The sequence below is a fragment of the Aythya fuligula genome, chromosome 12, assembly GCF_009819795.1.
Source record: "Aythya fuligula isolate bAytFul2 chromosome 12, bAytFul2.pri, whole genome shotgun sequence".
Classification (NCBI taxonomy): domain Eukaryota; kingdom Metazoa; phylum Chordata; class Aves; order Anseriformes; family Anatidae; genus Aythya; species Aythya fuligula.
Window position 1 is genome coordinate 7,926,831 of NC_045570.1, and position 16,207 is coordinate 7,943,037.

The window sequence follows — 16,207 nt, forward strand, 5'->3', positions numbered from 1 at the left end:
AGGAGCTGGCTGCCTCATGCACCTGTGACTTTCTGGTTACAGCTGTGTGCATGCAGCAGGTCACCACAGCTGTGTCCTGCAAGACACAGAGGAGCAGGGGTGCCAGGCACTGGCTGGGCAGCTCCCTGAGCTCTGAAAACTCCTAGTTTTGGGATGCATATGAGAAATATGGTGTCTGGTGGGGACAGAGACGAAGGCAAAGGAGACCAAAACGTGTTCCTGAGTGTTAAGCACGGAACACCTTGCAAGGGAGTTTGGTGTGCACAAGGTAAAGCTGTGCTTGTGCTTCAGCTGATGGACAACCAGGGCAGAAACGGAGCTTGGCATCACCACAGGGGCAATCCTCATGTGAACGTGAAGTTCCGGACATATCCTTCCAGCGGACAACCCTGGCCCAGACCTGGACAACCCCAGTACCGTTGATAATCCTGCAGCCTACATTGCTTCTGCTCCAGGAATTATTTTCCTCTGGCAGAAAGGGTCTGTTGTCACCACTTTGTTACCCACGTCTGGATGCCACAGTGCCCTCCCATGCTCCCTGAGATGCTTTGCCTTCCTAAATCCTACATTAGGTCTGGTGTCCACTCAATAGAGTCCATTGTGGGCAGGGAGGGGTTAGCAGCAGTGCTCTGCTGGTGGTGGTTTTCTCCAGTCCTCTCAAATCTGAACAGAAAGTACTTCTTGGGCAAGGAACAATGATGCTTATGATTGAGTGTTTTTTCCTGTTTTTTTTTTTTTTTTTTTTTTTTTTTTTTCTTTTCTTCTTCCCTCCCTAATCTTGGCTGTTTGCATTGCAAACCTGATTCAGTGTGGTGGCGGCTTCATCTGGGAGCCGAAGCCCACATTACGGAGATGGATGTGCCCATTGGAAGCAATGTAATTTCTGAATTTTGAATGTTCTCAATTAGCTCTCTGGGAAACAAACTACGGATCATGTAATCAGCTGAGATTTTGATTAACCTATTCAAGAGACAGTTCTAGTCCCTTCTGAAAGGGATGGAATGATTGCATGAAAATTATATGTCTGGCTCTAATTTCTGGCTCTCAGGAGCATGGACACTTAGAGAGGGTTGTGGAAAAAGTTTTCTGAGCCCCAGGTCGTTCTTCTCTGTGTCTACATCTTGCTTAGGCTACATGATGCTGCACTTTTCCTTGAAGCAAATAAACACTTGGTGCCAAAGCTGGTGCTCAGCAGCTGTGCTGGTGGAGCTACAAAGCATCTCGGTCTGTCGCCGTGGCTCTCTGGTGTTATCTTTTCATTTATTGCTCCACGAGCACACGTCTCAGATCAGATCCAAGCTCCACCAAAGAAAAAGTGTTCTTAGGAAAAAAAATCTCACTGGCAAGGTCATCAGGAGGAAGGGGAAAGCTGGAAAAAATGCACAGAAGCTCATGTAAGCAAACATCTGAGGAGGTGTTCCCAGATGCTGTCCCCTGGTGCTTCCCTGCCAGCCTTTGTGCGGGATCCCCGAGGCAGGGGGGAGCTGGGCGCAGCAGGAGTGATGTGGCTGCAAAGGGTAAGGGCTGGGGAAGGTTTTTCTGAGCCAGCACCATGAGGATTGTCACAGCCCAGGGGTTCCCAGCTGGAGCTGGGTCTTGGCTTCTTATTTCTTATATTGAGCAGGGTTGCTTTGCATCAGGCTTTTTCTTTCCCAGGGAACAGAACACCGCCGGGATCTTGCATTAAAAACACAAGTGACGGAGATACCTAATTCCAACCAGCTGCTTCTGTCTGAGTCACGGAGGCATTCAAAGAGATTGTAGCTTTTTGTTGTAAGCTTCAGCCTCACAAACGTATCCATGTGCTTTTTCTGAATGAGTAAATGTGCCCAGGGCACTGCAATCAAGCAGTGAAGGTGCCAGCTGCTGCTGGGTGGGCAGCACAAGCTTTCTGTCCTGAGGCTGAATTAGGGGAGAGGGGTTTCATATCACTGATAAGCAGCAGGAGAACACATGAGAAATAAAGGTATGGGTATAAAGCAAGCAGCAGAGAGGAGGGATTTTTGCTTTGCTCTGTTTTTTTGCTTTGCTCTGATTTTTGCTTTTTCCTCTGTTATCTCCCCACCAGCAGCGTACCACCAACCCTGCACCCTGAAGCTTTGAGTCCTTCCCCTCCTTTTTGTTGGTGACCAAGACGTGCACGAAGCCTACCAGGAGAGGGGAGCTGATTTCATTTTACCTCACGCTCTCAGTTCCTTAGCATTTACTTCTGGCGATTAGCACATCACTCGGCTTTGCTCACAGCAATTAGTTTTTCTGGTCTCTGGTGCAGGCCAGGATTACAGAGCAGCCAAATCCATTCCAAGCTGCTGTAAAGCAGAACCTTCCTCCAGCGTGGGCAGTGAGCTGGGTGCGAGAGAGAAAGAGCTGAAAGATTCAGGACAGTTGTGTTTTATTATGAGCACAAGGCTGGAGGCAGCCCAGCCGAGGAGAAGGTAGGGTGTTGGTGATGGATTGCTCGGGTGGCTGGCACTGAGTTAGTTACTTGACGAGACTTATATTTTACTCACCCAAACAAAACAAATCAGGTGAGCCCAGGCTTACATATCAATCAGACACAGGCAAAGTGTTGTATGTTCCTTCATCCAAAAAAGCTGTTTCTGAATGATTAAAAAGAAAAAGAAAATAAAAAGAAAAAAAAAAAAAAAGAAAGAAAGAAAGAGAGAGACTCTCTTTCTCCAAAAAGGGAAAAGTATTTTATTGCTTTCCTTTTAATGGCTTGGTTAGAAAACTGAGCTAAAAGAAATAACGAGAAGATAAAAACATAAATAAGTAACCTGCTGTCATGGGCAGCTGAAGGGCAGCACTGGCTTTGTGGGTGCCCTCGGGTTCCCTGAAGCAGTGTGTGGTGGGGCAGTGATGGGAATGGTGAGACCTTCCCTTTCCTTCCTGATGCTTTTTGGGAGGTGAAGGGCTTGGTTTACAAGCAGGCTGAAATGTAGGACACAGACTGAAGCTCTCTGTGGCACTGGGGTGCCAAAATGAAGGAATTCAATGTCTCAGTGTGACATTTGGGAACTGTCACAAAATTCATGTTGTGATCCAGAAGCAGAGCTGGAGGGAATACCCGGCGAGCACACGGGTCCCTGCTTCATGTCTGCCCTGGCCAGGCTCCGGTGCCCAATGCTCTGCCAAAAAAACTGGAGACTAATCAATGACTTAATCAATTTGGAAGTGCCACCCCTCCTAGAAGGTACTTGAAGGCTGTGATTAAACCTGCCTCCTCTTAGCTTTGATCTACTGGTGGGCAGAGTGATATTTGCAAGATCAAGTCATCCACCCAAAAAGAAAATAAAAGTAAAAAAAAAAAAAAAAAAGTTGAGGGTTTAGATGCAATTTATTAGGGATTTGGCACACAGCGAGACTTGGAAAGGTTTAGTACTGTACTAAATGTCTGTTTTATTTAAGGTGATGACTGTGCTCAGGAACCAACTGTTGGATCAGGCTCAGTAAATCAGCGTGCGGTATTGATCTGTTTTTTTATGCTATCAATTGCACGGTAAGCAGGCGTTTTATTGTGTTGCCTTCCTCTTGCGCAGAGTTTTTATGAGCTCTTTGAGAGATTTTCTTTTGCAAGTGGGTGGTTAGAGGTTCTGGCCACCTGTGGCAAAGCGGAGACAGAAGCTGTTGGTTATTTTTAAGAGACCATGAAAATACCTCGTGAAGGAACTACTAAAGCCCCGAGATGAGCAGCACACTGTGGTTCCGTACAGGATGGTCTCTGCTTGGGCTTCACAAACTTTGGGGGGGGGGGGTCAGATTCATGATTGACACTTTCCAGAACATCCCACCTCTTGGGTGAGTTCTTGATGTTCATTTATAGAAGCAACAGGGAGGGAAGAGCGGATCCTTACAGCCCTGCAGCACCCAGCCCCTGTCTCTGGAGCTGTGCATCCGAGCACGGCTGGCAGCCTGACGTGCCATATTGCACTTGCTGGTGAATGAACAAACAAATGTCTGCTGCTCCGCAGGTGCCAGCTTGTTGCCCCTGCCTTTTTGCAAAAGTGACATTTATTTCTCTTTCAACCAAAGAGAACTCAAAGGCGTGCTTTCCGACAGCATCCAGAACATTTGTTTCATTTGCATCTGTGCTTCGGTCTCTTTTCTCGGTGCCCTTGATGACTGGAGCTGTGTGTTTTGTTCTGTCACATAATTCGCAGCTGAACCAGCCTGGAAATGCACCAGCAGGTAGGAGTCCTTAAAAATGACGTGGCCATGGACAGGGAACAGGGTCTGTGGTCTGCATGGACCCCAGGAAGGCATCAGCAATCCTCATTCAAGACTTTTCCCTTTCCAGACCCAGGAAAACCCACACCACACCCAACCGTGATGGTTTTGAACTTCGGAGAGCCTCTTTAACAAGTTTAATAGCCTCGTCACTTCATTTTTATGAGGTTTATTACTGCTACAAGCAAAATGTAATTGCACGGCGGGTCGTTGTCTGCAGGAGATATCTTCCCATCACATCCGCAATTACTGCTGGTGGCAAGTGCTATGGCAACTGCCTCCGGGTGCTGTGCTGCGAGGTGGGACACCTGCACATCACTCTAGAGGCTTTCTGGGCCAGGTCCAGGCTTTTTGGACCTGTTGCTCTCCAAAGAGTGCTGCCTAACTGTGGATTCAGCATCACCAAGAATCCATTACTGGTTTGTAATCAACACTAACCATTCCCCTATTTTTCCCCCTCTTTTTTTCCCTCTCTCTTCTTTCCCGTCAAAGTTGAAATAGCCTTCATAACACAAATTTTAATGGTCTGAGGCATTAACACTGCCCCAAACACATCTCACCAACTTATGGATGCTGGTGAGCAGTTCTGCTTGTCCAACCTCCCCCCTGGACTGCCCGGTGGTCCTAAGACAGGTGACACTTTGCTTTGTGCCTGTCCCCATAAGCAACACCCATGGGCAGGAGGAGGAGAAGTGCTGGTGGGCTGATCTTCCTCATTGTGCCAGAAGGTCCCCTCCAGGAGCGTCTTTGTTGGTGCTGAAACAGGGTACGTGCAATGCTTTTAGATGGATTTCAGCAGCGAGAGCCCTCTTTGCTCGGCAGGGGAGGTTTTCAGCATGAGTTAGGTTGTTCAAGGTGAGTGGGCAGGTGAAGAGAGTGCTTTAACAGGTCTCAGGAAGGATTTAGCAGAGTTCTCCAGAAGTGTCAGACGATGGGCTTGGAAAGTTGCTGGGAATTAAAGTCATTTAGCTTCTGGCTGGCGTCCAGAATTTGGTATTTCTGTTGCTCTGCCTGGAATAATTTCAATTTCTTTGGGGTTTGTGTAAATATGTTTCTTTGCATTCAGAAACTCATGGCCAAAGGTGGCCATCTGTGACCTCTTACATCTGGATGTACCTTTTCCACTTCTGAGGTGCTGAGACAACTCAGCGCTGCTGGGACTAGGAGGTGTATCATCGGATGTAGCAATACTTTCCTGCTGCACATGTTGTTCTTTGGGCTCTCCTAAAAGCGAATCGGATTTGCAGGTGGCAAACACTAGAGGATAATTTGTTTCCACACTCGTTTGAAGCCTTGCAGCACACCCAAAACTGGGAATTGAAGGTGGAAATAAAAGCAGGCTGTGATTTCAGCAAATCTCCATTGTCAGTACCGGTGAAGCAGCTAAGCCATGTGGCTGCTGATGCAACCCTTTCATCTGCCCAAGCAAAAGGGTTTTTATCTTCAGCAGAAGATGCTCAGGTGTTGAGAGGAGCTTGAGCAGCCTATCCCTGTGGCTATTTGCATGAGAAATGCACTGGGAAGATGAGACTTTGATGTATTTGCACCTTATGATTTCCCATTCTGCTTCTGATTGTGCTGCCCGTTCAGGGAGCCTGGCACATCTTTCTGCTGGCTGAGCTGAAAGTGAGGAAGGGAGGAGTATCACAGTTTGGGGACTTTTCCTTTTCTTTGAAACAGCAGCAGGGAAAACTCTCTCCTTACTGCCAGTACATTCATCTGGTCAAATTATCACAGCATGTTTAAGTGGAGACGTGTGGGGAGCAATAAACACTCCCTTTTGTGGCCAAATTAGTTTACGGCTTGGATTTTTTTCAGGAGATGCTCAAGGCTGGCATCTGAGCTCTCAGGTTTGCTTCCTATTTCCATAGGAGAAATTAGGTCCCACAGACACGGAGCTTCTCCCAGGTACAGCTTTGTTTCGGAAAGAGACCTCAAAGGGTGGACATCCCCCTGAACTTGGGGGTGCAAGGCTGTTCCGCTCCTGGCTGCAGTTTCTCTGGTTGGAAAATGAAGGAAAAAGCCTGAAACCAGACTTAGGTTTTCCTGATTTTTCTGTTGCAAAGAAAGGAGGACTTTTGTTTTGGAAAGGAACCAGATAGAGGTGGCCTACAGTGTGGGGGAAAAGCTGTGTGACACAGAAGTTTTTAATGATTTCATTTGAAGCTCTACTTGAACGTTATTATATTTGGCTTATTTAGTTGGGTTATGGCTTCAATAAGTCTTTAATTAGTCATACCATTAATGTCAGAAGGCTTAAAATTCAAAGCAGATTCCCAGCCAAGTGTTCTGATAGCTGAGAAAGATTATTATTTTTTTCTTCTGTACAGAATGAGAACAACTTGTTGTGTTTTTTATCTTTTTAGCTTATTGGGGTTTCACCAGGCTTCAAACCCAGATCCTGAGTATTTGCATCCTAAAACATCCTCATGGCATAGCCAGGGGACTTAATACTGAAGCACTAAACTGCAGGAGCACCTTGTAAATCTGCAGAGCTGTGCAGGGCTCATGTTGGTGATAAATCCCTGAAACATCAAGAAGGATGTGGCTGTGATGGTCCTGGTGTGTGCGCTGCTGGGGGATGGAAATGCCCTGGGAAATGCCATGGGCCATGCTCAAGCACCCATTAATTTCTCCTTCATTGAAACATTACCATATTTTTAAAGTCTGCAGTAATTTCTTTAATTAGGCATATTCTTAATACGAGATTGCTTAAAATTAAAAGCACCATCTTGGCCGACTTAACATTCAAGCACAATTAAGTTAAATAATATGATGGCAGGAGGCAAGGAAGTAAAAGGCCATTTTTGGAAGCAGGAGATAATTATTGCAATGCGAAACAGTGGGGGATGGAATAATAGATATTTTTTTTCACAGTAACGTGCTCCAGTTTGGGACATGTGGTTTGCTGGGGGAGAGCCTGAGCCCACAGAGGGTAGGAAGAGCCCAGACACATCAGTCCAGGAGGATTTTGGGAGGCTGCGGCTAACGAGAGCAGGATTTAGAGCATCTCTTTCCATAATCCACTTATGTTGACAGGTCAGAGCAGGGATGAGTTAGAGCTAGCTTCCCAGGATGTAAATGGATTGATAAAATATAATTCTATTATGAGATCGTTCCAGGCACCTCTGCAGCCTGAGTGGCATAAATAATTGTGTGGGAATCGGAGGCGCAAATAGATTGCAGCTAATCTTTATTTCCCAAGGAGGCTGTCTGTTGAGATGTCATTAAGTGAGCTAAATGCTCTGATATTAAGTAACTGTGCCCTGGATGGGAGCTGGGCACTGCCCTGCCGCTGCTCTGTAGTGGCAGGACCAGGAGAAATGATCATTTAGAAAAGTAAAATTGGCAATTTTTCTTTCCAAGCACATAGGACTGCGGGACCAGTCTGCTACCGGTGGCTTTAGTTTAGCAGACTGGGGCCAGGCTGCGTTGCTCCATTTCTATGCTCAACCCAAAAGAAATCCCGAGTGCATCCCTTGTCTGTCCTGTATCTTAAATTCTTCTCTCTCTTTTTTCCTGCTTCCTCCCCTGCCTCATCCTCCCCTCTTCCAGCAACGTGGACACCAAGGAGCTGTGTGGTGAGTACAGCCCTTCACGTGGGCACAGTGTTTTGGAAGGATGCTTGACAACTCATAAAAAGTAGCATTAACTCCTGTCTCATTGGGATAAACTGCTTCTTAGGCTGGACCACAAGTTTAAAAAATAAAAAGTAACTATGTTTTTGTGTGAGAGTTCCAAATAATGGAGAAACTGGGACTCAGCACAGCCTCTGCCACCTCCCTTATTCAGCAGGAAAGTTGGGAATGCTTCTCTTCGCTTTCTTGCAGCATAAATGGGGTCAGAGCTGAGCACAGCACCTGGATCAACTCAATAACGAGATAGGTTTCATTTCTGGCAATGTCACGGCTTCCAGCTCCACTCCCAATTTCAATAAACCAGTGTCCTTTCATAGCAGCAATAAGGTGTTTATCCTTAGGCAAACTTCTGCATTTCACAGCAGGCTGCCAAATGCATCGAGCATCTCTGGTGCACCTCCCACAGCTCACAAATTAACGACTAAAAAGAAAACCTGTAATAACATTTTGTCCCACACCTCCGTTGGAAGGGGGTCGTTTCCCAGAGGGATTGCTCAGGGGTCATTGCCTGCCATTTCTGATTCACTAACTGTTAGTCTAAGAATTATTTTAAGTATAAAACCTCTTTTTGTCGACAATGGAAGCTGTGGGCTCTCTCTTGGAGTTGGTTGTGAGTTGTGTATCTCGTGTAACTCCTTACCCCAACAGAGCTCCTTGGTCACAGGGCAGCTTGCAGAACTGAACATGCCTAGAAAACACAAATGGAGTTACCAAACTGTACATGACACTCTCCGATTTAAATAAAATACACTGATACTGGGTGCAACAAGTTGACCAGCAACCTGAACTGGGCTCTGGGAAGGGGAGAAACACCTTGGCTACTGGTGGGCTTTGCTGGAGAGAGGTGGGCTGAGGAACTGGGGTCCCCTCACTGCCCATGGATAGGTAGGAGCCATGAGCAGCAAGGTGGAAGATGGAAAGAGCTGACCTCAGACGTTCATGCCAATAAATAAAACTAAAGCTGTATAATTGCATATTGGGAGGTTGCAAAAGTCAACACCCTTCTCCTCCCACAGTGGTGGTGGTCTCAAGAGCCCTGATCTGCCCACAGAACCTCGTTTCTCCCAAAATGTATGGGCCCAGCTTTTTATTTCAGGACTTTTGGAAAGGGTTTTCCTCTGCCTCTAAAATCTATTTTTTTTCCAAGTAAACTACTAATAAGAGGAACAACAAAAATAAACACACTGCAGTGAGAATGAGCTGTTTGGCTTGTAGAGAAACAGCAAACAGCTGCTGTCAGTCAAGTTGTGACATTCCTGTCTCTGCCAAAATCTCCTTCCCCTCGGATATGTTCTAGGGCTGTAAATAGCTATAGGCACTGCTAATTAAGCCAAGAGAACCTAATTAGTGGGATCGTTTTCTGCAGTTTATTTCTTGTTGCCTTCAGGAGAGATGTTACCTCAGCCTGAATCTTCAGTCTGGGTGCCAAGGAGCAGCTCTGGTGGCTTCTAAGGAACAGCTTTTAGCTGTATTTGTGTCAATCACACCAAAAGTGGTTAACTCGGCAGCCACGCTGCCAGCTCACTGCACACCTCGCTGCACTGCTCACCATTTCCATCACAAATATTGGGTTTTGGCACCCTAGCTTGCCCACAAAACCATGCCAGGGCTGAAATCAGTCTTTGATTTCCCCTTCCACCAATAAGGACTGCCATGCCACACAGCCCTGAAGCGTTGTTACCTCAGCTATTCTCATTGTGTCCCTCTTGGTTTCCCCAGACTATTTTGCTGATCATATGGGAGACTACGAAGATGTCTTGGCCTCGCTGGAGACCCTGAACCTCTCCATCCTGAAGGCGATGGACTACACCAAGAGGGTGAGTCCTAACTCTGCCCCATGGGCTCAGAGCAGTCAGTGCAAATACTACACTAACAGAGCAAATAAACCCAGATGTCTTCAGCCTGTTCAGCAGTCTCCCTGTGCTATTGCATTTCCATGGTAAGTAGATCATTGCAGCAACATGATGACAGTAGAAATTTTGCATTAACTGTGGGAAAAGTCTTGAGAGCCTTGGCTAGATTGTGAAAGCAAGGTGCAAAGTGCACATGCAGCAGATGGTGGCAGAGAGGCATTGTGGCAGAGCTCTGGAGGGTCTCAGCACCCTTCCTAAGCCTGGAAAATGGTCTTGGCTGTGTCAGGGATTATAAAGCTGCCATTAAGTAGAGCTTCTGGGTTAGAAGGCATCCTGAGTTCCAGAAATAAGGTTGTTCAGATATTCATATACAAATGAAAGTAATGTTCATGTATATTCATATATGAATAACTTAGATTAGAAACTAGAAGGCTGTATGTTTGAAAGAGCAGGGGTTAAAGAACAAGGGCTGCTTGTACATGCAAACACAAAACCAGAGACAAAATGACGTGTACACTCTGATCACCATAAAAAAGCCACCATATACCTTAATGATATTGTAAATAATGGACTACTAGAAAACAGCACACAACGAGAAGCATATTGAAGTTTGTTTATCTGAGCTGCCGTGCCAGATAAACATCCTCACTGAGAAGTGAACCATTAATTTGGTGTCTTACCCTGAGGAGAAATGTATTTATGGAGCCCCCATTCCTCTGAAACAACTTTCCTGTGCTTTCCCTATCATTTAATAAAATAACTCGGATGTATCAGTGATATTTTGCTGCCTCCGAATCATTAGTTCTTCCTCTCCTTCCACTCCCAAGCATATTTGCATCATTCATTAGTGCCACCACCAGAGACAAGCAGCCTTCCTCTTCACTGATGAGTGGTAATTCAGAGCACTGAGAATTGAGCCAAGTGATGAGGATTTGCTTTTTCCAAGCATCTTTCAGTGCTTCCAGATTCAATTCAAGGCTTCCTCCAAGCAATCCAGATTGAAATCTCCCTTCCATTTATCTCTGAAGCTCAAGAAAAAACTCAGATTGCTCCACTGTAAAGATGTGGTAATGATAAGAAGTTTTAGGAGTTAATAACCAGAGGGGAGAGAAATTTGCTGTTTCTCATTCGGAGTAAAGAATCTGATTTCCTTGCTTTATTGAAATCCATCTATTTGGGGGGCAGAATAGGAAAGGAAGATCCGTATTTCATTTGTTAATATATTTCTATAATAAACTGAAGACAAAATTTTTTGACCGAGCACTGATCTGTCCAAAATGTTTGTGAATTTTTATCAGACATCATGACAAAATTAAAAAAAAAAGAAAAGAGAGAGAGAGAGAGAGAGAGAGAAAGAGTACAGCTTTAACAGTTCTTTACCTTTTTTTTTTTTTCCTAATTAAGTTACTAACTCTGCTCACGCATCATTTATATTCATTATTAGCAAATTTTCTGGCAGTCGGATCTGATACAATATTTTAAATACATGTTAACATGCTAATAGAAGTCTCAGTAGTTCATGATGCTTTCCACCATCACTTTTGAATGAGCTTAATATATATGACTAATCCTTACAAGCCTTTTCCAACAGGAGAATGTCTCATCCCCTCTTTATAAATTAGGATCTGAACATAAGTGCATCAACTTGCTTAAGAGATCTGTAGCAGAACCTTATTCATAATCCCGGTCCACTGCTTTCATAAGATTCATCCTTCTCCCTCCTTGACTCAGTAACTTGTGGCAGGATTCATCTGCCTTAATTTGTGATGTTTTGAGGTTATCTGCCTAAACCTGAGCTGGTCATCCCCATCATGGTCTTGTAGATTGGGAGAGAGAAATGGGAAGGTCTCTGAGGCTGGCGTGAAGCCTCCTTGGAGGTGTTTTCCTCCGGTGGCTCTGAAGGATGCTGCTCTCAGATGCAGACATCTCACTTCTCAATGTCTAAAGCCAGGGGAGAGGAGTGCTGCCCCCACACCTCGTCATCACCTTTAGTTAATCAAGCCATGAGCTCTGCTGTTCCTCACCGCCCAGCAGGCTTCTGGCAAGGAAGTAAATGAAGCGAGAACCCTTCAGAAAAAGGAGCTGGCAAATCAGGATTTCACTGAAAGGATCAGTCCCTGCTGTGGTTTTGTGAACAAAGTGGTACAAAGTTTATCAATGAATTATTTAGAAAACAGGTGCTTTGTTCGAAGAGAGAACTGAAGAAAAATAAAAATAAAAGGAAAATAAAAGGAAAATAAACTCTTTCAGGTGGTTGTGAAACTCATCTTCAGTATTCAGATCGGATAGACTTCCAGGCAGCATCAGTGCATCCTGACAACTTTAATTACATACATCACCTTAATTCTGGAGGCCTACTTATAGAAACATTCAAGACTGTAGGGACTTTTTAACAGCCCCCACCTCCCTCTAAAGCCCTTTAGTTGCAAATTTCTCAGGGTAACTCTTTCACAAGCATGCAGCCTGACCCCTGCAAGCAGCAGACGCCTGCTGGAGCCATGCCCAAGAGGTGCTTGTGTGTGGGTGGTGACTGCACGCAGCTCAGCATGCAGGTTTGTTCCTGTAGATACGTGGTTTCTCAGCACTTAGAGCCTGAGGACCAGCAAATTCCAGCTGTAAATCCCCACCGTGCTGTCAGGCAGTCTCCAGGTTGATGCTGTAGAGGGATGGAGCTGGTACAACATGCTCCTGCTCTCCCAAATGAAAATAAACATTTCTTCAGCTGAAGAAAATGACTGATCTTTTGGGAATGGTCCTTATTCCCTCCCTCTCTCTCCCTGTTTAAAAAAAAAAAAAAAAAAAAAGTACTTTGCAAATGATAAATGAAACCTGGCTGCCTTTTGTGTTGCCTTTCTGACAAGAGGTGCCTTGTGCTCTCTGGAGGGGCCGGATAACCGTGGCATTTAATTGCTGTTTGTATTTCTCACCTTAAAAGACAACTGATTATTTCTTGTTCATAAAAAGAAAAAGCAGCAATTATCTTGTGCTGGAGGAGCTCATAAAGTATCAGCAGTAATTAGATTCGGTAGTGGAAGGTCTCGTATGGCAAAACAAAATCTGTCATCGTAATTATTTTCCAATACAGCACTGCCCGTGCTGCCTTCAAATGACTGCCAATGACTGTGCGAAATACAGTTAAATTGGAAAGAAGGGAAATGAACTTTCTGTGTCTAAAAAAAGCCAGTGGTAGGATATGTTCTCATATAACCCCCAGTGAACGTTTCATTGTTCAGTCGGTAAATAGGAAAACCAGTGTGACCAGGGAGGAGGCGGTTTGGTGTGGGATGGGACATGGGACTGGAGCTGGGGTGATTTAATGCACCGGGGCTGGAAATATGGGCAGGCATTGATACATCACACATCTCTCTTGTCAGGGTGGCACATGTTTTGTGGACAGGCATTGTACCCAGAAGAACTGCAAACACCTTTTCCCACAAGAATCCTTATTTAGATGGGAGAATTTGTGAATGACGAAGGGAAAACTGAAGCTGCTCTGAGCATGCTGGCTGCAGTACCAGCTGATGATGCTCCAGCAGCTATAGGGACCTCAGGGCCATATATATGTGTGGGTGAAGAGGTTCCCATACATTATTTATGAGTTAAATTATTTCATCCTTCTTGCCTCTGCCTTAGGACGTGTCAGCACAGCAGCCATCCTGTGCCAAACCCTGCTGCCTTTCTGCTGGATATTTCCACCTTTGAAGGTCACAGTGGTGTTTCCCCACTTCTTTTGGGCAGCTTTTCCTTGGACAGGTTTTAATGCTGTGTGTTGGATGCAGTCAATAAGTTCAGGAGCAGTGCTCAAAGACATGTGCTCATTGACCTAGGTGGTCCAGAGGAATGATGCCTTCCAGGTTCACTCCTCTCTACCTCCACATGGTATTTGCTGCCCTGGTGTCCCTCCCACAGCAATTCCTCACCTCCACTTTATCTAGCAGATAACACTCATCAACAGCAGATTGCAATGTTGATAGACTGGCCAACAGGACTTAGATTAAATTATGTTAATTTATTCAAATGCAATGCATTCTCTGTCCAGCCCCAATTACTGCAATTGATCGGTGTGGTATTTATTGTAATTCTGTGAGAAATGAGACTTTCCACTCTTCGTTTTTCTTCATGTTCCTTTTTAAAGAAGTAGTAGCATTTGCCTGATTTCTACCAGTCTTTTGGCAGACAGAGGCTCTCCAGCAGCCTTCCACCTAGGACAGAGAAGCTTTTCTCACCTTCTTCACTAAGACCCATCTCCAAAGCCAGCAGGCTCATAGCCCCAATTAATGCCTCCTTCTGCCTCGCAAATTGAGTTCAATACCTAGAAAAGAAACAGTGCTCAGCAGCTGTGGTGGCTCACCCTTATTGCTTTCTGTAGCAGGTGGTAAAGGTGAGGGTAATGAGATAAACGGGTGAAAAGGAGGTGGAAAAGCCAAGCAGCTGCCTGCTGGGTAACACCACCGAGTGGGGCTGTCACATGCTCTGCTTTTTTCAGTGATGACACCCCTTAAAACAATCCTTTCCCTCCCACCCTCATTTCTGAAGAGGCTTCATCCTATGTGGTTTCTCAGGGGGTGAACAGGATCGTTTCCCCGTTGGTGTATGTTAGCCAAATCCTGGGTTTAGGTTCTGTGTAAAACACAGCCCGGCAACGACATCTGGTGAATGGTTTGGGCTGAAAAAAGCCCAAAGTCATCTGTCCATGTAAAACATTTTTAGTCAGGAATACTGAAAGATTTCAATATCAATTTTTATAGCAAGGCCGATAACCGATGTGGATTTCTGTAAAAGTCACACAACTCTATTTTTTCAGGAATAACCTAAAAAGTTTTGTCGCCAGCCCCGCGGGGCTGAGCGTGACATCCAGCCGGGCTGCCAGGAGCACAGCGGGGAGGCACAGCCTGAGAAGGTCTCTCTTGGAGCTTATTTTTAGACAGAGATGTTTATTCACTGCTCTTCTGCCAGTCTGTCGCTGCAAAATTCATGTTCCCCCCCCCCCCTTGCTGTGAGAGGGAAGAGCAGCTTCCCCAGAGATCCTGCTCGCGGTGCCCTTCTCCAGCTCCTGCAGACCTCCTGTGGGGTTGGGTCTTCTCCTTCCCTCCCCTCCCAGCTCAAGGCTGTTGCTCCTGGCATTAAAAGGAAGGGATTGTGGCGCTGAGAGCAGCTTGGAAGGGAAAGGCAGGTCGGCAGGAATGGGTTGGCACAACTGGGCTGAGCCTTCAGCAGCTGGAGCGCGTCCACCTCTCATCCCTCCATCTGCAGAGCCGTGCGAGTACGTCCTGCTTGGAAAACAGAAGCTGCACCACTTTCCTTGGGAAAAGAAATAAATAAATGAATAAATAAAGCCTATATTAATTGACTTTCTTGTGGGTAGCAAATAATGCTAATTAGGGACTTGTGTGAAGACAAAAGCTAATTATAGTCAGGGTGTTCAGGAGTGGGAGGCCACATTTTGCTTTCTGAGTCTGTTCCTTCCCTACCAAGTGGACAGGGCATAAAAATGCCAGTTTTCCATTCCCCATGGACTGAGGGGGGCATGCTGCATGCAGGAGGATTTTCCAGCATGAGGAGAAGGAAGTTCTGCAATAATTTGCCTTGGAAAGGCACTGCAGGAGGACTTGGGGACCAGATAAAGCAAACGGGTCAGAAAGGGCCGACCCTGAGCTGTCTTCATGAGGGTCCTGCCTCCATCTGGGAGTCCTCTTCCCTCCCGGACTGCTGTGGTGGCCCCAAAATGCAGCTGATGAGAGAAACTTGTGCAGTTTGAAAGCAGTCCCGAGCAACATTTGATGGGATTTATAGAGGAGGAATGTATAATGAAAGATTTTTAAAATCCATGTGGTGCCGTAGTTCTTCTTTTTATCCGAACAGGTGCCTCATTTGTGTTTTTTTTTTTCCAAGACATTTCAGGAAGGCTGAGGGTCTTTCATATGGTAATGCTCTCATTTATCAAATATTTAAGTGTCTGTTCTCCTCAGGTTTCGGCTGCTGATTGCGTGCCAGGCAATCAGTTGTGGGCCGCCGCTTCTGGAGGGATTTAAGAGCGTGGAGCGGGGAAGGAGCAAGGGGAAGGTCTGGGTGCTATTCTAATTATAAGGAAATATCTCTTGGAAGAAAACAGGCAATTATGAGCAAGGGATTTGAATCAGCCCCTCCAAGGCAACATCGCAGCACATGCCTGAGCCATAAAGTGTTGAGGGGGTGGAAGTGGGCACTGCCGGGGCTGCGGGGGGCCTGTCCTCATTTATATCTCATGTCCTGTAGTCCTAACGAGCTGAATAGTGACCTTTAAAAATGCCAGCAGAGAAGCTCTGAGATGCTGATCAGCATCAAAAAATCTCCTTTTTCAGTCTTTCGGTACTCACAGGAGCGCAGTGATGAGAGCCCACTTTTAGGTGCTGGCACCAGTCACAGCCTCGGTTTCCACAGGCAAAGCGTGGGCAAGTGTTTTCTTTAACCTGAATTTCAAGCTCCTGAGGAAATGTGCTTTAATGGTGA

The 16,207-nt window shown here is 45.7% G+C and overlaps 1 protein-coding gene across 1 annotated transcript in view; it reads left to right on the top strand.

The window, feature by feature from the left end:
• Positions 1 to 16,207, top strand: part of NECAB2 (N-terminal EF-hand calcium binding protein 2) — a 57,751-nt gene that overhangs the window by 35,898 nt on the left and 5,646 nt on the right. The window contains exons 4-5 of the mRNA XM_032195655.1: positions 7,783 to 7,808; positions 9,585 to 9,682. Coding sequence (XP_032051546.1) covers positions 7,783 to 7,808; positions 9,585 to 9,682 — 124 coding nt within the window. The remainder of the gene's footprint in view (positions 1 to 7,782; positions 7,809 to 9,584; positions 9,683 to 16,207) is intronic.